The sequence below is a fragment of the Sphaeramia orbicularis genome, chromosome 13 (genome assembly GCF_902148855.1).
Source record: "Sphaeramia orbicularis chromosome 13, fSphaOr1.1, whole genome shotgun sequence".
Lineage (NCBI taxonomy): Eukaryota > Metazoa > Chordata > Actinopteri > Kurtiformes > Apogonidae > Sphaeramia > Sphaeramia orbicularis.
In genome coordinates, this window is record NC_043969.1 from 7041088 (window position 1) to 7062335 (window position 21248).

At 38.2% G+C, this 21248-nt stretch overlaps 1 protein-coding gene across 2 annotated transcripts in view; it reads left to right on the plus strand.

The window, feature by feature from the left end:
* The window catches only part of LOC115431566 (unconventional myosin-Ic), a 101319-nt gene that overhangs the window by 57449 nt on the left and 22622 nt on the right, over positions 1-21248 (plus strand). The window contains exons 2-12 of one of the 2 annotated variants that reach the window (XM_030152009.1): positions 6060-6215; positions 7285-7400; positions 10381-10579; positions 11078-11158; positions 11423-11602; positions 13733-13831; positions 16707-16817; positions 18555-18626; positions 18804-18923; positions 19713-19786; positions 21004-21109. In XM_030152009.1, coding sequence (XP_030007869.1) covers positions 6060-6215; positions 7285-7400; positions 10381-10579; positions 11078-11158; positions 11423-11602; positions 13733-13831; positions 16707-16817; positions 18555-18626; positions 18804-18923; positions 19713-19786; positions 21004-21109 — 1314 coding nt within the window. Of the gene's footprint in view, positions 1-6059; positions 6216-7284; positions 7401-10380; positions 10580-11077; positions 11159-11350; positions 11603-13732; positions 13832-16706; positions 16818-18554; positions 18627-18803; positions 18924-19712; positions 19787-21003; positions 21110-21248 lie in introns of both variants that reach the window. The other variant, XM_030152011.1, reaches the window with a different exon arrangement.

Consider the following 21248-nt stretch of genomic DNA (forward strand, 5'->3'; position numbering starts at 1 on the left):
AGCAACCACTGTTGCTTTATTGAAATTACAAAAAATGTTCCTGTGTTCTTTGTCAACTTGGAGCAAGTACTGTTTCTGATCTTCATTTTTTGGTAGGCGACAGTTCAAGTCTTGAATAAGCTTCACCCCTCTTTCAGCAACATCATTGACAACTTTTCTGGAATGCACAATTTTAGCAGCCTTCTGAAAGTCTTCACCCAGTCTTCCGGAGGAATTCTTAAGAATGTTTGTGGCAGATCGAAAGTTTCAAAGAAACGCATCGTGCTGGTGGTGACAAAATCACTGATCTGCTTCCCTTCATAATCTGCTTGATTAAGGGCTTCACAACGCTTTAGTGGAACCTCTGAACCTTCATTTTCCATAATGTTGTGAACCATCAGCTGCTTCTGCTCTTGTGTCACACTAGAGTTGAAGAATGCCAGGCCAACCAATTCTTCACTCAAGTACCGAAGATGTCGGCGGCCTTACTTAATACATATATTGCTAGATGAAGCACTAAAACCTTGGTTTTGATAGTACTACTGCTTCTCTTAGCAGGTCAGCTTGGCTATGCTGAAAATGCAAAATTAGCCAATTTCCAGGAAACTTCCAGCAACTTGTGCAACCTCTAAAACATCTGCTTTTTCTTCCAATTTTTTTCCTAAATCATCTTTTGAATGCCAAAACCTAATGCTAATTCTAATTGAGGTTATCTGAAACTTTATTTTTACCATGATTGTTGGACCACCCTAATATAGACATTTCTGCCTTTTTATCCCTGTCCCTTCTGTTGTTTGTTCTTTGTCATGTGTGTCACAGTAAGTGTCCGTGTGAAACACAAGAGGAACCAATGCTAAGTGGCAGTGAAATTAAGGAAACAAAGCAGGAAAACTGTAATCGAATGATTTAATATATCAGTTTGAGTTGATTAGCTAATTATTTCAGCTCTAGATAGCTGGGTTGAGATCCGGTGATGGTGAAGGCCACCACGTATTACATCATTTTCATATTCAATAAACCATTCAGTGAGTCCTTTGCTCTGTGGATGTGGATTTTATCATCCCAGAAGAGTCCATTTTTCTTCCATTTGTTACCCATCTGTATCTGTCCTGAGAGCCGTAGGTCTTTGTACAGCTGAAGGCCTCCTTTTGCTTACCTGGCTTTGAGCAGCCTTGTTTGCTGCACAGGATTTGGAAAACCTGACGACATGTAGGAACTGGGTAGGCACGTACTCGTCATGTTCCTGAGAATGAGTGTGTATGTGTGTGTCACATTGAGCAAACGGGTGGAGGTGCGTTGTGTGGCATTACATGCAGGAAAACCAAACACTGAAAGCGGCCCTGGGAAACAATGAAGCCATGGAGAGAGAAGGCGACAGTGTGAAACTAGGAGGGAATGTCAGCGAATGATAGAACGTATAGAGGAGGAAGAGGAGGGGAGAGGTGAGGTGAGGAAATAAGTTTCCTTTCCTCCAAGGCGTCATAATATTTGGAGGCTTTTGTAATAAACCATGCCATCATAGTATAACAGAATGTCAGTTTTAGAAGTCTTTCACAGATGATGAATTCCTTCATGTTAAAGCGCCCAGTGTTTGGTCATTCTGCAGCACAGGAAACCGTGTTTCCAGCTGTGACAACAGAACTGTGAGTAGTAACAACATCAGAATGGAAAAGTGCAAAAAGTTGTTCATCAAGAGAAAATCTAGTGTCGGAAGATGTGGTTACATAATGCTCATATTGTTTGATCAGTAGATTAACAAAGAGCTGATAACAAGAAGCATTAGTGGAGTTTTACACGCACCCAAACACACACACATACACAGCTGCAGTTTACATACAGATGTGTGAAACAAAAGGTCGCCGGAACTCATGGCCTCCCGGAGAGTTGAGGGGTGAGAAACTCAGGCATGGAAGAGATGCATTACCACAAATATGAGCTCATGCCTTTATCAATACTTGTAATAACTTGCAATACTACTACTACTACTACTAATAATAATAATACATATATCAGTATCTCAGTGAAGCATTTGAAAAGCTCTAACCATAGATAGCGCTTCACCTCTGAGTGTTATGGTTTACCACAGAACTTCAATTCCAATTCATTTATATTGCGCCAAATCATGAAATAAGTTATCTCATGACACTTTATGTATAGAGCTGGTCGAAACCAGACTCTCAAGCCAATTTACAGAAACCAAATAGAATCCTCCAGGAGTAAACACTGTGACTGGTGACAGTGACGAGGAAAAACTTCCTTTTAACAGGCAGAAACCTCAAGCAGACCCTGATTCCTGGCAGATGGCCGTCTGCCTTGACCAGTTGAGGTAAAAGAGAGAGGGTAAAGGTGGAGAAAAAGAGAGAGAGATAGAGAGACTGGGGGAGAGTGGGAGAAGGAGGTGAAGTAGGGGGAGAGACATATAAGCAATTGATGCACAGATAACTGAACTACAACTGTCAAAAGTAGATCAGTTGGTGTTAGTATAATTACCAATAATAAGAACAATGATGACTGTTAATACTGCTATTACATAAGTATTAATAGTGGATGTACTACTACAACAAATACAAGTATTAACGTTGGATGTACCACTACTACAAATACAAGTATTAACAGTGGATGTACGACAACAAATATAAGTATTAACAGTGAATGTACCACTACTACAAATACAAGTATTAACAGTGGATGTACTACTACAAGTACAGGTATTAACAGTGAATGTACCACTACTACAAATACAAGTATTAACAGTGGATGTACTACTACTACTACAACAGTTAGTACAAATAATAGAAATCTCAACTATGTATGGAACTATATGATAAACACTATCACAACTATATGGATGAGTGAGTGATGACGACGAAGGCAGGAGAGAGGCAGAACCACAGCAGGTCCTGAGTTGTTCCATGGAAGTTAACCCTTGTTTTGATCTGTTGTTTGCCCTGGAGTGAGATGTCTGTAATGACCTAATACCATTTTTGAGTTCAACTTTTGGATGTGGGAGCAATTCCAGGGTAGTAACTCCATATATATACATGCTGGGCTGGACATTTTGCTCAGCAGTTAAGGTAACTTGCAGTTTAACCAAGTTACTAGAGACTCACTGTTCAGGAGCCACAAATTTGTTGTAGGGGATTTAAATTTCATATGATTAAACCTGACTATGCTAAAATTAACTTAGATTTATAACCCCTTTAAAAGTAAATGACTGCTGTACACACCCACAACAATCTTACCAAACTGTAAAGCACTATTGTTCATCATCAGATATTGAGCTCTGATAAGGTTGTGTGTGCTGCTAATTTTAAATGAAAACATTGTCTATTAAGACAGTATTAAACTTTTTATCTAAGTATTTCTAATTTACAAAACTAGAAAAAAAAATATTTTACATGTTGTGTGTGTAAACACATGTAAGATAAGCCCATTGTTCACTTCTACAAGTTTAACTTAAAATAAATTCAACAATATAATAATGGCGTTTTTGCAAAGCTGAAGCATCCATCTGTAATTCCACCCAGAAAAGAGACTGGCATGCAGTCAGCCACATTTTAGCCCTGACAATGTTATAACCAAATGCCTAAATGCTGGCATTAGTCCCAAACACACCATGCTATGTTCACACTTCTGTGTGAGAATAGAAAATACTAGACTGAATGGTACCCTTTTTTTCACGTCCAAACTTCCACATCTTCTTTGGGTGTCACTTTTTATGTGAGAACTATATACTGTTACTTCATGTGAAATCTACTAATAAAATTCAATTGTCCGCTCTCTGGATTAGTGCCACTACTGTGTCCTTGTGAGGACATGTGTGCCCCAAACACACACACACACACACACACACACACACACACACACACACACACACACACACACACACACACACAAGCACACACACATTTTACAACCAAAATTAAGTGGTAAAAGAGGGCCCTGATGAAAGCTTGAGTCATCACCAGGTCATAAAATTGAGAGTGATTCAGATCTAACAGTCTCCTTCCTGGCAAGGCTGCTCCAGTTCTGAAAGCATGTAAAGACACTGACACAGAAGGAGTGTTTCAGTTAATTAAAGACTTTAAACATAATAAAGCTCACTAATGTGATTAGGTTCAGTGTTACCTGCTGTGGCGTCTGCCCTGCTGTGTCCCACGGTTTTTCTCCATGTGTGAAGCACCACAGGACACTGCAGTTCTCCTTTGAAATTTCCAGATCAGATGTATTCGTGCATAGTTGTGTCAAATGTGATCAAGATGTGGTGCACGTGTGTCTGATCTGCAGGGAGAAGACAGGCGATGTGCTGTGTTGTGTTGCTATATGGAAATTCAGGGAGCATAAATGCCTTTCCTGTAAATGGGACAGACGGAGATACATGTTCCTTTTCTCTATCCTTTTTTTTCCTCTCTGTTATCGTCTCTGGTCTGTGTTTTTCCCTCATCTCTCACCCTGCGCTAATTAATATGTTCTCTCCTCCCTCAAGTTTTGTCTTCTCGGTCTCTTCTTTGTGGCCTCAGGAGGGATGGAGGCTAACATGCTGCTTAACACAACAACAACACCTGCTGTACTTTGTGTGTGTCCCTGTCCGTGCCTCTGCCATCCAGCTCAAGTGCAGCTGGCTTTAGTTTTGTCCATCTCACATCTTAAACATGGACGTGTCTGACATACGCAACCTTATGAAAAAAACCCAAGCCTCTATTTCAGAGAAGGGCTTCTTGGCTAGACGCATTGATGAGCTACAAAATGTAAGTGTTGCACTTTTAACTTCCTGTCAGAAGCTAAATTTGCACTGTATATTTTTAAATATGTGGTATCAGGGTGGGGCTTGTTGCACTTTAGTCGAGGTGATAACTTCTATACTCACAACTGGACTTGGCTCAAATTTTAGATGCAGTAACATTGATTAGAGGTTGTTCCCAACAGAGCTTCTTTTTCCACTGTGTTTCATATGTATGAATAAATAAGGGGCCTTTGTGTTGGACCTCAAACTGTGTCTCTTGGCATTGATCTGAATATGCTGTATTGAAAGTTGGAAACTCAGGGGGACATGTTTCCTAAAAGATGTGATGAACACTCCAGGAACAGGAAAGATGGGAGATTTGTATGAGCCTAAAAAGATGCTGATCTCAGGATGCAGCTGAGTTTAGTCTCATGCTGTAACTGTTTAGACTGACCGTGCTGACCGCTGAGAACATCTTAAAAAAAAAAGAATGCACACACAAGATATAGTAAACTTATAAGAATTACCTGCGGGCAAAGCAGCATTTCTCAGATTTTTTTTACTGGGGACCTTTTTCAGAAATAACAAACCATTGCAAACCAAGTCACAATAGGCCTCATCTATAAATCATGACAAAATTAAATTTACAAACAAAAGGATATTCTTCAGTATTTTTACTTATTTATGCTGGATGCAACCAGTTTAAAGAGATCTAAGTTGATAAATCCCATCTTTGTTTTATGCATGTGCCATTGTAAACATACACGTGTACTTCATGAAACCAAATAAATATGAAGGCTATCCCATTATTTTTAAGACAACAAATGACAAAATAAATTCATTTATGTGGAATAAAGAAGCTCTTTCTTTCCATTTCTGGTACTTGTTGGAAGTTTTTAAAAATATTTGACTTTATTTGGTAATCGTGTAAATCTGCAGCCTCCATTAGATATGATCCTCTGTATTGTTCAGTTATTTGCCTTTTTCTGTTTCATCACTGTCTTTTCTATGGTCCTATTTAAAAATCCACCCCAATACTACAAATACAGATTCTTTTACCTGTTTTATGCTCATGGTGTTTTCTGCTACCACTGGTTTTTTTTTTCCAGTATTTCATCACATCAGCGGATCACTGATTGATGTTTTTACTTTACTTCATCTTCCCTTATGAGGATTGATTATGTGAGCTTGATATAAAGTGTTGGGTGTTTTCAGTCCCTCCCTTCTTCCTTTCTCTAATGTCTTTTTGCGTGGGATAGGCAAAATAAAATATGATTGATGAAGTGTTACTGTACATAGGTTATGCTTCTATGTTCAGTCACTGAACCACACCTACTCTTTCCTTGTCGTCCTCCAGGTAGTGGCTAGTGACGGGGTGCGGGCTATGATGGAGTCGGCCCTGACAGCCAGAGACCGGGTGGGAGTGCAGGACTTTGTTCTGTTGGAGAACTACACCAGCGAGGCGGCTTTCATAGAGAACCTGCGCAAACGCTTCAAAGAGAACCTCATCTATGTGAGTTGATTTTACAACAGAGGATTGAGAGCAAGAACACATGTCTGTGTGTCTCATTTCAGTGAATGTTTTTATGAAAAGACAGGAACAAAACATGAGCATTCACATATCATTAATAACAATATCTTCATTCCACACCTGCTGAGTTGTTGTTTCACCAGTTACAGGAAAACAATTTTAGCTTTTTGCTTTTCTTCCAAGTTCTATATATTTTTTTTCTTTATCATTTTTTTCCTCAATGTTATATTCCATTAAATGTCAGATAATAATGTACAGTACCCCTTTGTGATTCTTTAGGCCCAGGTTGATGTCTTTAAGTGGTTTATTTTGATCAATCATCAGCCCAAAGTTCAGACACTTCATTGATGATCATACAAATAGAGAAATATTAAAATTTGACAAGCAGTAAACAGCCAGTGAACTTTACAATAAACCATAAAGATCCAGACCTACTTTTTGTGGTGACTTCTAAAGGAATTTTTCTCTACATTTAACCATTACCAAGTGATTTATCACCATATATTATGATATTATACATTTCATTTTTGCAGTGAAAGTCATGTATTTTACTATATATAATTTACTGACCATGTAGCTGTCCATAAAAGTTCATAAAAGCAGTTCATAAAAGAGTAAATTTAAAGATTACTATATCAAAACAGAGAAAACTGAAGAAAACACAACTTTTTCTGTGAAATGTCATTAATTCTACAAAAAACAAGCATCTAAAACCACTGTCATTTGTCAAACTACATGGGTTTTATTGGTGAACCAATGTTGCTGAGGACAATGGTGTTTCCATGTTCACTACAGAGACTATGGATGCATCCGAAAAAGACATCTGATGCTGTTGAAAAGCTGAGAAACTGCATTTTACTTGAATATTTTCATTGCATTGATAGAATTCATGGCTCAAGAGTTATTAAACATTTTAGATCAGCAGATACTTTTTGGACTTTGAGGGTTAAGCTTGTAGAGACTGTACTGTGCCCCCAGCCCTGATGTTGAGTTAAACAATCAAACGTAACATGTGAACCTTTTGCTGTGGTTGTGTTTATTTCTCTTGCAGACATACATCGGTTCAGTGCTGGTGTCAGTCAACCCGTACAGAGAACTGGAGATCTACACCAAGAATCATATGGAACGATACAGAGGAGTCAACTTCTATGAGGTCTCACCACATATGTAAGTAAACAACTATAGAGAGATATCAGCTAGTAACTCTTTATCAGAGCAGTGTTTTATTACTGCCAGCTTTTATTAGCGGTACAGGTGAAGCTGTTTTTCCTCACTGGCCTGAGCACTGACTACATCATTTATTGTAAGGAGTATATTTACTGTTACCCTGTTTTGCTCTAAGTCTGTTGAAGCCTTGTGATGTTTTTTTTCCACTTGAATGACATAACATTCATTGCACCTGCTTACTAAATGTGTATATTCAGTGTGCGTGGGAATATTTGCCGGCAATGTAATGCTCACACAGTCTGACTGTCCTCTGTCAGATGGTTCACAAGGTGTCATGGCATGTGTCAGTGTGTTTGTTTGAACAGTTGCCACAGGAATGGTCAAGGGATGCCCTGTTGAATCCTCTCAGACCCCATAGGTCAGCTACAAAACAATAAAGCACATTATGGAGCTGCTCAGTGGTGTAATTTAAACATTTTTGAGATCTTCTCCCTCTAACCGCTGGAAGATTTTTCTCTCTCTTTTCTGCAGCACTTTAGTGTGCGGCCAAATGTTTTCTCTCCCTCTGAGTGGAAAGAAAGATGTGCTTTGGCAAGTACACATGGAGAGCTGTGGAGAGAAAAAAGTGGGAGGGAGAGGTGGAAAGAAAAGTAAGCAAATGATGGTACCAGGCAAGAGATTTTCCTCCCTTGACAGGGAATTCCCCTGACCTTAACCTGACCCCACTCAGCCTCCACCCCACATTCTTTCAGCACACTTACAGAATGATGCAGCTATGCAAATGCCATTGTATTTATCTTTCAGCAATTAGTCTGGTGTCAGAAATGTGTCCAAACTGGCTGAAACAACATAGGAACACTGATAGCTGCACAGGGCTGACAAATGATACTGTAACTAAAACAGACTGTGGAGTTTGTGATTCATAGTCGTGGTCCAGTGTCTTTCCATGTTCACACTGTGGAATGAAATAATAACATTCCTGAACAGATTTCACAAGACATTCAAAGTACTGTATTTTTGGTCATGGTTGTGTCTTATGCGTAGCGTTGACCTGGTCGGCAACTGACCATGAGTTTTGATTTACTGTGTTAATATAAAATGTTTTACCATTATTAGAAAGGTTCAATATGTAAGATACACATGTGCTCACTGCTCAAGTGCTTATATGCATTTTGTGTTCGAGTTTGCTTTGTTCTGGAAGGCAGTTAATGTTACTTAACTCCCTCACTAGGCCTAAGACTATATCTAGGGCTGGGTGATATGGAAAAAAATCATAAAAAATATTTTTTTTCCCCATATCAGACAATATCAATATGTGTCACAATATAAATCAAATCAGTATTTTTGTCAATCTTAAATTTTCTATTACTCATAAGTTAGTTGTGAAGACATCAGAAAGTGATTTTTGATTTAAATATAATTTCTTTTTCTGTCAGTGGTTGAACATCACAGATGTCTTTTAGATAAATAAAACAGGTACATATGTTTAAAACTAAAGTAGAAGTCTGACCAGCAGGCAAAAGCTTTCAAGTATTAAAAGAGAACACAAACAAAACAGACCATCTTCACGAAACAATATCTTATAACTGCTCCTGAGTTTTTCAGTACCCCCTATATGCTCCTCTATAGCAGTATCGGTGTACTGCATTAGCAGCTGTTAACACAGAACTGAAGTCAGCAGCAGCAGAAATCAAACTGAGCATCTGCAAATGTTAGATGTTGAACCTTTAAAGGTGTTATTATGAAAATTACAGCTGGATCAATATATGAGTGGGCTTATATAGTGTGTATTTTATGAGGCCTGTCACAATGCCATCAGTGTTCAGTGGTTTCTGAGACACTGATCTACAAGCAAAATACATCCAGAATAAAAGTAGTGAAACTTCACCAAAGTTGGGTCACTATTAATGAAAAATAAAGTCAAAAATGCTTGTTAGCTGTATTTTCAAGTTATAGTATTTGGTCAAAATGTGAAATTCTATGAATTAATGAGAAAGTACTCAAAAGGAATGTTTGTTCTACTTCAAAACATTGTCTGTACATTAGAAGACATTCACTTTCCAGATTTGTTTTATAGCTTTATCTTATATCTTACATTGCGAAAGCCTTTGACAGCCAGCTCTTGTTGTCTGGTAAAGGGTTCATGCTGTCTTCCAAATATAACTATTGGGGGTAATTCATTTATCAGACAGGGGTAGTTGTTTGTTTACCTGCTTTACTAGTTTCAGCTACTTTCTGTAGCCTTCGTCAGAAGCGTCATGTGATGTTGCTGTGATGTGTCTTATAGGCTGCTCAGGAGGATTGGCCTATAAGACACGTCACAGCAATATCACAGGATGCTTCTGACGAAGGCTACAGGAAGTAGCTGAAACTAGTAAAGCAGGTAAACAAACAACTACCCCTGTCTGATAAATGAATTACCCACAATAGTTGACTGTTGATTTTCCAATTTCCATCCTATCAAAAAATATGTACAGTTTGACAGCTGTTATCTCTGAAGCAAAAAAAAATCCCAAAGAAATTGTAGATCAGTGTTATTAGCCACTATACAAACATAAGAGGAGATGCTCATGTTTTAAAGTCATGTTTTATATATAGTGTTTGGCCTAGTGGTAGCTACCAGCAAACCTAACTCTGTTTGCTATTACTGGAGCATTTAGCAACCAAAGTCCTAGATATTTCCCTGCAGAGTTTGGCATATACCAAAAGCAAAAAAGTCAAAATTGGATTTATTTTTATTTGAAAGCCAAAAACATGTCTGATTCATTGATAATGGTAAGTAAAAGCTGTTAATCTTTGCTAGGAATTGTCAAAGAATCTTTCAATATTGTGTTTATGGGTTGTTTCCACTGCCCCCAACTGGCTAAAAAATAGTCTGTCATCACCATATTGTTGAATGGTTATTTAGTCGAGCTGTCCCAGTGTGTGGACATCATTTGTTGACCTTTGACTTATCATGTATCTACCTCCCATCCTCCAGTTATGCAGTGGCAGACAACTCCTACCGCTCCATGAGGACAGAGAGGAAGGACCAGTGCATTTTGATTTCTGGGGAGAGCGGAGCTGGGAAGACGGAAGCATCCAAGAAGATTCTGCAGTACTACGCTGTCACATGCCCAGCCAGCGAGCAAGTGCAGACCGTCAAAGATCGCCTCCTGCAGTCGAACCCCGTTCTGGAGGTAAGACAGCAACACAGCTGGTTAATCTGCTAAAAATGTATTCTTATAGTTTATTACAATAGATACAAGGTGCAATCTATGCAACAACTACTCAGTAGCCTGTTTGACAAAGGTTTAGGGCTTGAATCCAAGATGTAATGAATATGTGCGGTTAAAACCTATCATAAGGATTGCCGTCATAGTTAAATATAGCTGTAAAATGTAGGAAATAAAGATGTTGTCTCTTCCTGTGCTTTGGAGAATGAAGGCAAGAGGGAGGTGAGGAAGTATAAGGAAGTCCTTGTTTTAATGTCTGGCAAGTCTCAGCCAGATGCTTTCCAGATGTGTTTATGAAAGTGTACACTAAACCCTGTAATCTGTGCTACTGTCCTAGACAAATGCTGACGCCTGTAGCTTTCTCTTTATTTCACTTTTACCTCCTCGTTTCTCTGCTTTTGCCTGTTATCTCCATCGTTTTATCCATCACTCACCACTCTCTTCATCTTTGCTCCTTCCCAGGCTTTTGGTAATGCCAAGACATTGCGAAACGACAACTCGAGCCGCTTTGGCAAGTACATGGACATTCAGTTTGACTTCAAGGTGAGTGTGATTCACACTGGCAGCTACTTAAGGCACGCGTGAACCCTTTCCAGCTGGATCGAAGTTAATTGTTGTGGTAATCTAATCTACTGTTACATATTTGTTATTCACACCATTCCTCCCTTGTGTGTTGCCATATAAAATGTCTTAATGTAAACCTGCATGCTATATGAACCTCACATCACACCTCAGTACCCTAGCCTTACCCTCTCCTCCTCTTCCTCCTTCCCCTCTTGCCCTCTGTGGCCTTTGTCTCGTCGGCAGGGCGCCCCGGTGGGAGGCCACATTATCAACTACCTGCTGGAGAAGTCCCGTGTGGTCCACCAGAACCATGGAGAGAGGAACTTCCACATTTTTTATCAGCTGATAGAAGGTGGGGAGGAAGACCTGCTGAGACGCCTGGGGCTAGAGAGGAACCCCCAGCAGTACCAGTACCTGGTCAAAGTAAGCATCTCAACCTGTGAAGCAAAAAAGGACTGTAGAAAATCAAAGTTTATGCAAGTCCTTATGAAGTCTAAAATTTAGGTCAGTTAGCATTACACCCTTCTATCTATAAAGTGCTTTGGACTTTACACATGATGCCTAAATATCTGTTTTTTTTAAGTCAATGACCTCTGTCAAACTGTGTTTCCTGAGTACTGATGTAAAAACTTAAAGCTGCGTATGACTTTCGTCACCAAGTTTTCATCAAATTTGTAAAACCCAAGTCATAGCCTAAGTGTCACAAATACAAGTCTTTCTGTGATTACGCACCTGAATCTCTTCTCTCACAGTGAACAATTTTGAAGTTGACTCCATCACAAGCAATCCATTTGTTTACATACCAAGCCGGTAGGTCACCCGGGCATTTTCGAAAATTTGTCACGAAGTGCATTATGGGAATGGGAATTCCACGCAGCCACAGTATGGCCACAACAACAACAAAAACATGGAAACAGCTTCATTGCTTCCTGCTTCCTGCTGCTGCCACTGTGTGGAATTCCAGAAAGGCCCGAGTGATGGTTTGGTTTCGGTTTGGTATGTAAACAGAGGACTGCTTGTGATGGAGTCAACGTTGAAGTTGTTCACCATGAGGGAAATGATTCAGGTGCGTAATCATGGAAAGACTAAAGGATTCGTGATACTTAGGCTATGACTCGGGTTTTACAGATTTGATGAATAATTGGTGACAAAAGTCATACGCAGCTTTAAAGTGCAGAAAGGTATGACGCCTTTACACTATTTAAATTGGCAGATTTAATTGAGACGGGATCTGGAATTCAGAATATCAAATAGTTTTGCTCTTACCATCCAATCCGAGGAAGGAAAAATGCTGACAACATTGATATTGAAGGCCAGCTAGCTGGCCCTGTGAGGGGACATGGAAATCTGATTGGTTAAAGGAACAGTCCAGATGCTATACAGTTTAAGTTATTACATGGGCCGGGACTACTGATTCTGAAGGCCCTGGGCAGATTAGATTAACCCTGGCAACACATAGAGAGTGAAATCTGATTGGACAAAATATCTTGCATACACGTAATGGAAGCAGTACAGAAAAAAGAAATGCTAACAAATGAAGAGAATAGTCTATTGGGAATAAATTAATGCAATTTTATGGAACAAATGTTAGAAGTTAGGTTGTAAATGTAGGTCAGTGTTTCTGATAGGCTTTAGGCCAGCAGAGAAGGCCTTGCTGGCCCTGATGGCCCACTACTAGTTCACATTAAGGTTCATGATGAAATAGACCTTAAACTATACTGTTGACCATAAAGTTGTAATAATTTTGTTTTCAGATACATTCCTCTTTTTATTCCTATTTATACACATCATTTATCACCTTTGACCAGGTGCAATGATTTCATAGAGTCCCACTTACACTTAATCTATCAGGAATAAATCACATTATCACAATCATTTCCTGAGAAGAGGTAAAAATATTTCATTCCAGCAAAGTACATACATAATAGTTGTGAAAAAGATAATAGTCTTAAATTTAACTTGTTGAAACATGCAGAAACCCTGCAAATGAAGTATTTGGGCTTTGCCTAAATAAAACAAATCCCCCCGGTACTAGAAGACAGAAACCTGAAGATGTACATTCATGTTTGAATATAAATCAACTGTCCTGAAGCTGCAGTATCTGCCCCCTGTTCTCACACACACACACACACACACACACACACACACACACACACACACACACACACACACACACTTGCTCTTCATGTCAGAATCCATTTGGTGGGAGTGTGTGTTTTGTCCCAGTGGGAATTCTGGTTAATAGGCTCTCAGTCAGAGACGGGAGGAACCTTCCTCAGGGGAGAAAATCCGCCTGAAGGCACTATCTGAACCCTCCCCTCCATGAACACATATACGCCAACAGTTACCAAGCAAAAACATTTCCAAAGTCTGTAAACAGGCGTTCACATCTATGTGGGTGTTTACACCACCTGCTTTATGCATTTCACTAGATGTGTTAATAATGTTACGAGCAATAAAAACCTGAAGCAGGCCACAACTAAATAGTATATTTGTAGTGCTTTAGGTTGTTTACTACTGCGTGTGTGTGTGTGTGTGTATTTTTTTTTATAGGGCAACTGTCCCAAAGTGAGCTCCATCAACGACCGCAGTGATTGGAAGGTGGTGAGAAAAGCTCTGACTGTGATTGGCTTCAATGAGGATGAGGTAGAGGTAAGCTGTATTACCCTGACCTGTCTTACCATAAAAAAAATGTGTAGAAACTGCAGTATTCATAAAGTAGACATGAAGTAATTGTGTTGTGTTGTAATTGTGTTGTGTTGATGGCTTGTAGCACCCAATGATGTAATGTATCCCATAAAATATAGAAAAATGATCGCTTAACCTGGTTAAACATTTTATAAAACTCAACTTTATAGCTTTGACTGGTATTACAAAAATATCCTGACCAATATTGTAATAACATTTTAACTGATATTGTACCATTCAGGTGTGTCATGTTTTTTGTTGCAAGTGATAATGTAATACTTTTAATTGATAATGAAAAAATGAAATCTAAACTGTAAGCTCTATGTACGATAAGACTGCAAGAGGCCATAGTTTACAATGACTTTGCAACAAACACCACAATATGAAGCTAATAAGCACAAAGATACAGTGGGAGCATATTATTAATATTTATCTCTATATTTCTATTAATTATGCAGATAGTTAAGATAGCGTTCAGTTATTTTAGGGCTTGTCTTTGCTATACTGTGTTATTTTAATCTGGACAGGAATGTTGTAACTGCATAACATCCAAAGCAAAAACATCTCTCTCTAACTCCATAGTTTTGGTGATGGTAACATTGCATAATATATTCACACTTACACCCACTTCAAAATACTTGTCACTTACCACTTTTCTGCCTCTAGAGACTTTTTGTTAAATTTTTTCAGACCAGGTCTGAAAAGAGTGAACAGATGATATAGTCTGTTTAACAGTCACAGCTTTGTATCTTGACTTGAAAGTTGGCAATTTACCACAGATGGCCTGTTACTGTCAGTCAAACATGCTTTAAACTAAAATCCTTATTAATTGGAAATGAACAAACCATGCTGAGTAGTCGCTCAATTATCCTCCACACTTGACTTTCCAACTTTACGTAACAAGCATCACAAAAACAACAGCACAATATGTCAGATTTATGATTATGCAGATATTGTTGGTGATAAGGAATGATCCAGTCTGAATGAGCCTGCATTACATACCCTGGATGCTCGATTAATGCTTTTACAGCATGAATCGTAAAGTTTTTTGTCTTCACTTCACCTCAAACTTTACTGGGAATAATTCAACCCACAAAGACCCATCGGCAACCAAAATCATCTACTGATGTAAAATGTTAAATACCTGCTGATCCACTAATCCTATCAATATATGTAAATAATTGGTTTAAAATATAGCTTGTCATCTTTTCCTGGTCATCAGATATGACTCATTTGGACCTTCAAAGGCTTTGTAGTGAACGTGAAAACACCACCATCTTCTACAATGTTAAATCATCAATAAAAGCCATGTAGTTTAATAAATGACAGTAGATGGAGATACTTGTCTTCAGTTTTCATTGTTTCTGACATAGTCAACTCAGTCAACTGTACCACTTTGTAAGGTCACACATTCAGTACATATAGACCATGGTGTCACCCTCCCCATATTCCCACCATAAAACACACACATGCAGTATGAACCTCCTCTAGCATTCACTTCCCAGACTGTCTCATCACCATACTCATAATGTAAAAAAATAGGGTGATAGTCAATCAATCAAGCAAATTTTATTTATATAGTGCCATATCATAACAAAAGTTATCTAATGACACTTGACACTTTAGAGCTGGTATAAACCACCTCTAAATGACTCTTAAGCCAATTCTCAGACACTCAACAAAATCTTCCAGGAGCAAACACTTGGTGACAGTGGCCAGGAAAAACTTCCTTTTCACAGGCAGAAACCTGGAGCAGACCCCAGCTCTGAAGCACTGTCATCTACCTTGACCAGTTGGGATTGAAGAAAGAGGGAGAGAGAGAGATGGAGGGGGCATGGATGTACAGCAAACTGGACTATAACTGCTAAAAACTAGAATTGCATTTACTACTACTTCTAAATACCTGTAACTCCTATCAGTACTACTCCAAATGCAAGTACTACTACTTCAGTTTTTAGTGCCAATAATAGAAACCTCTACCATCCATGTAACTATACGATAATCAATATCATAATTATATTGATAGACAAATAATGATGATGGAAGCAGGAGAGAAGCAGGACCACAGCAGCAGGTCCAGAGATGATCCAGGGAAAACCTGAGGTGATAAAGCAGAGACTTCTTTTAGGGACACCAGTTGGACCTTGAAGATCTGGTCATCTGTTCTGGGGAAAGTTTTATAAATCTTATCACTGGAAAGGTTGCAGTATTGTGAATTATTCCAAATATAATCCAAACATCTGAGAACAAACTGAAATTTTCAAAATCTTTCTAAGTTTCAGATTTAAAGGTAACTCTTCTCTGAGCCTACTTACTTGATGGAATAAGGTTTTATATTATTGGGTTTTATTACCTTTTCAGCCAAGTGCAACTTTTATTATGTAACAGGTTTTACCAGTAGTTCCAAGAAGTACTGCGTGTGCTGAGGCTGCTTTCTGTTTTTGTAAAAGTGTTTCTACAACTGTGTGTGTGAGTCTGTTATTACACTGTATGGTGAGAACTTATTTGTGCTCAGCGTGGGAGTCTTCCTACTTTTTCATAAGTCTGGGCTCGCTTCCAGATCTATCTCGATCTCCCACTGCTTAAAGAGTGTGAAGCAGGTGTGCATGCTCGCAGTTTTATTATGACACTTGATTGTTACAGTCCAACTCTGTTAAGCTTTAATCAAAGTGATCCTTATCTACCAAGTTGCTCATAAAGATACCTACAGATCTAAATAATCTAATCGCACTGCAGCCCTCTTTTTTGTTACCTTTGTTCTCTCCTTTTACTACAGCATTCTTCTGTCTACCTCATTCCCCTCCCTGTGTGTGTGTGTGTGTTTTTTTCCTCTATGTAGGAGTTGCTGAACATCATTGCCAGTGTTCTCCACCTGGGGAATGTGCAGTACGGTGGGGAGGAAGGCAATGCCAGCATCACTTCTGACACACAGATAAAGTACCTGGCCAGGGTAAGACGCTGCACCAAGCAGCTTCATAAGCACTTCTAAAAGGCCACAAGGGGACGTGGGAGTCCACCATACTTTTTCTTAGCAGAAAAAACATCCACATGCTCTTACAGATAAAGAACCTACTGCAAATACACCTCACCCTCGTTCCTGTTCAGTCTGGTACGGTGATAGAAGTACTTTTATTAAAGTTCTTACGTTTAATTTTATTTGAGTATTTCAATTTTTTTACATTTCCGAGGTTGAGTGTTCAAGTGTTGATCAAGTGTTCTTCTGAGGCATTAAATGTTCTTCTGTGGATTGACAAAATTAACTTTATAAACCTTCTTGAACTAGTGGGAAAGTGTAGTCACAAAGAAAATGGCTCATGACAAGTTGCCTTTTTAGGCAACTTGTAGTAGGTTCTCACATAACATATGGTGATCTGATAGAATATCATATATTGCTGTAGATTAAAATACCAACAGTGTTGAATTACTTTGTCTACAATGTGTGTTCAATAGGCAATAAAGCACATCACATTAGAATACATTTACCGGTACATAAAAGCCCGATAAAACCTATATTCAAAGGAGCACCTGACACACATTATGCAAATAATTATAAACTAGCACATTGACCTGGGGGGGATCTACTGATTCTAGATGTGGTAGTTTTATGTTGTTGTGTATTTGTGCATGCTGTACCGCATTTGTCCAGCAGTTACCGCCAAAACGTTTTGGCCATAGCAACGTGATTCTAAGGCTATTGTATTCCAAAATGACTTGTATCTCCCAAAGTACTGTTCCTATCAACTTGTCGTCTTCGCTAGTCTCTTCCTTGACCAAAAATACATAAGCATGCCAAACTGCAGCATTCAGCTCTTTCTGCATTTTGTGTGAATCCCCAGACACACACACATGCATGCACACAGAGGCCACTTGGCTTGTATAATGTAGATTGCTGTGTACTGGGGTAATAGTCTAAATGAGAGAAGTGGCTCTTCTTTATGGATAATTTATGGTGACATGGATTAACAGTTTATTTATTTATTTATTTATTTATTCTTGAGAACAGCAGCTGATTTAACAGGTAGTTACATTTAAGATTTTGTCACTGAAGTGTATATATAATGTATTCTTAAATGTTTACAGTAACCTACCCATGTGACCCAGTGTAAGAGTAAAATGAATCTAATAGCATCCTGTTTGTTACCCAAAAATAAAAATAAAAAAATAGACAGGGGCCATTTTACTGCACAATTACTTTGACTTTTATAATTTGAGTCCATTTAGCTGAAAATACTTACATGCTTTTACTTAAATAAGGTTTTATGCAAGGTCTCATAGTCATGAAATAGACATATTGACAGATACTAGAAAGAAGTCATACTGCAATTATAGTGGACAACATTGTCATTTTAGTCTATTTGCTTAGTTATCAAGGAAAATACACAAAATATTGATAATTTTGAAATGTGTATCTAATTGGTATGTTTTAAACAGTACGTCTCTTTTTTCGCTGTCACTAAATCCAAAACATCACCAGACACACACTGGACATTTAAATTGCAGACTATTTTGCGATTACATCATGTCACAGGATGACACTGTGATTGTTGTTCAATTAACTGTGCAGCTCTAACGGATACCATAACCAGGATGTCACTGCTGCTGAGCAGCATGACCTCTGCATCTGCTTACATGATTGGAGATAATTTATTTAAAGTTTGTGGGGCTAATGATGCTGTGTTTTTTCCAGTTGTTAGGAGTAAATGGGGCAGTACTGACAGAGGCTCTCACACACAAGAAGATAATTGCCAAGGGAGAGGAGGTGGGTCTGGATACACAGTTGCATTGTGGTGCATTTGTACACAGAGTTTTCCTGTGTGTGAAATGTCTGGTCTGACGTAGTTTAATTTATATTGTTGCTGGTCTAACTGACTGTGTATCTGTGTTGTCCATCCTGTCTCTCAGCCTCTCACCTTCTTGTGTGTGTTTTCTTCAACAGTTGATGAGCCCACTCAACCTAGAGCAGGCGTCATCGGCTCGGGATGCCCTGTCCAAGGCGGTGTATGGACGCACCTTTACCTGGCTGGTTAATAAAATCAACGCTTCACTGACATACACAGTACGTGAATGGAACTGACCTTGTGCCCTTACCTCCCTATCTGAACCTGAAACATAATATCTTAATGCCTGTTGCAGCTGTTTATAGCAGTATTGCCCAAGCCACATTTCCCAGCATTGACTATAAAGTATATCTTATCTTAACCCTATCCTAAACCAACCCTATACCCTAAAGCCAATTCATAACCCTTACAAAGCAATTTAAAGTTATGTACACTAGCTGAAATTTGTAAAATGTCCTCTTAAATATGGATAAATATGAAACATTTGTTCACCCATCCATACAAAAGACATGCATCTGCATTGCACATGCTCAGGGAGTTCACAGCCGATGACAGTGAATTCAGCTTTTATTGAATTCTGCTTTTATGGTTTTACAACATGATATGTTAAATTTTTCTCATATTTTTAACTTAAATCCCTCTTACCACATGTTACAAACTGGACTTGAAATGTAGCAGTGTTCATTCTGTTACAGCACAGCTCCACCTTCTGGTCATTGAGGTGAACAGGAGGCACTAAATAGATGCCACATAAAACTTGGAAAAATGCGATTTTGCTATGTTTGTTATATAATTTTCACTTTTGCCTGCTTTATTTGTCATTTTATCCATTCACTGTGACTATGTATTTGTCTCTTTTGCTGCTGTTTTGTATTTATCTGTATATGTGAAATTCTGTGAACGGCTTCCAATGTAATAAAGTTATTAATATTACAACTTCAATTATAGGAACTTAATTTCTCCTAATATTATGATTGTGTTTTTAACATTGTGTGTGTTTATTACAGGATGACTCATACAAGCATTACTCCGTCATTGGCCTGCTGGATATTTATGGCTTTGAGGTGTTCCAACACAACAGGTACATTTAATAATTATGATTTCAACACATACAGTCTGTTATAACAGTTGGACTGCTGTAAGTTTCTTTTTTTTTTAACCAAAATGCTGATTCTTTTGCAGTTACTAGAAAATAAAGATTACTTGAGAGCTTAGATAATTTAAAAAACCTATTTTAGAGGATAATAAAAACACAAATGCAGCAGATGCTGTACATTGGGGCAAGTGTGACAGCTGTTGGTCTTCATGTTTATATTGGAATTGGGACATTATCTGAAGAATTTTATCATCCAGTGTTAGCCAGGACAATTCAACAGTTCAATAATTCACTCTTAATGTCTTACTTTTCTTTTTACACTTAATGCCTTACATTTGAGTGGCGATATGGTATAACAATAAACCTTTTCATATCACTGAATATTTAGTAAGTGAAAATTGAAAAAAAAAGATTGTTTGCGTTTTAAAATGATTATAAAACCACCAATAACATGAAAAGGATGGACATAAAAGATGTTTGATTGTCGTTATTCATGGTCAGGATGCGATCAAAGCTTAATAAACATCAGAACATTTTGGAAATCAAGATGAACATCAGTGACCAAAATCTTTGGAGTACCACATATTTTCTTTTTGCGAGGTTTGCTGAATCTTTTTTTCTTCTTTTTTTTCCTTTAGACTTTTCTTAGAAACATTGAGGAACAATTCTAAGCATTTTATAAATTTCTAAGAATTTTATTAGCAAATAAATCACATTCATGCAGAGAGCCATTTTATGTCACTAGCAAAATTTTTGGCCACGACTCTAAACTTTCAGAACTGTAAAGCCCTGTGAGGCAACCTTGTTGTGATATAGGGCTCTACAAATAAAACTGAATTGAATTGATCGTAAAATATTTGTTCAACATATAGATATGTGTGACTTTAAGGAAAACAACAAAACACTGAAACATTTGGAAGTGTTTTAGCTCAGAATATGAACAAAATAAACCTGAAGACAAAAGAAACATGTTTATAATGATGAATAAAATTATAGTGATATTAAAAATACATGAAAATAATTATTGTTTTGACACCCATCTCTAAAATCTTATGTCTATTGAGTTTTAATTTACACAATAGTGTTCGCAGAGAACTGTTATATTTATGAAATAAGAAATATACAGGGAACGGCCGGTACAATCAACTCATTTGCACCAATACTACACATTTAAAATTCACTGCTTTTATTGTGTTTTGCAGCTTCGAGCAGTTCTGCATCAACTACTGTAATGAGAAGCTGCAGCAGCTCTTCATTGAACTCACCCTCAAGTCGGAGCAGGAGGAGTACGAGTCTGAAGGCATCACGGTCAGATATTCAGTCTTATCTCTCACCGTCCCATCTGTCCTCATCCCCTCGGTCTTTTATACATTTTTGTTTCATGCGCAGTTTGAACTTGGATCTCTTAATGTGATTGCGCTTTGACTTGTGTTTGTTTAATTTCTCA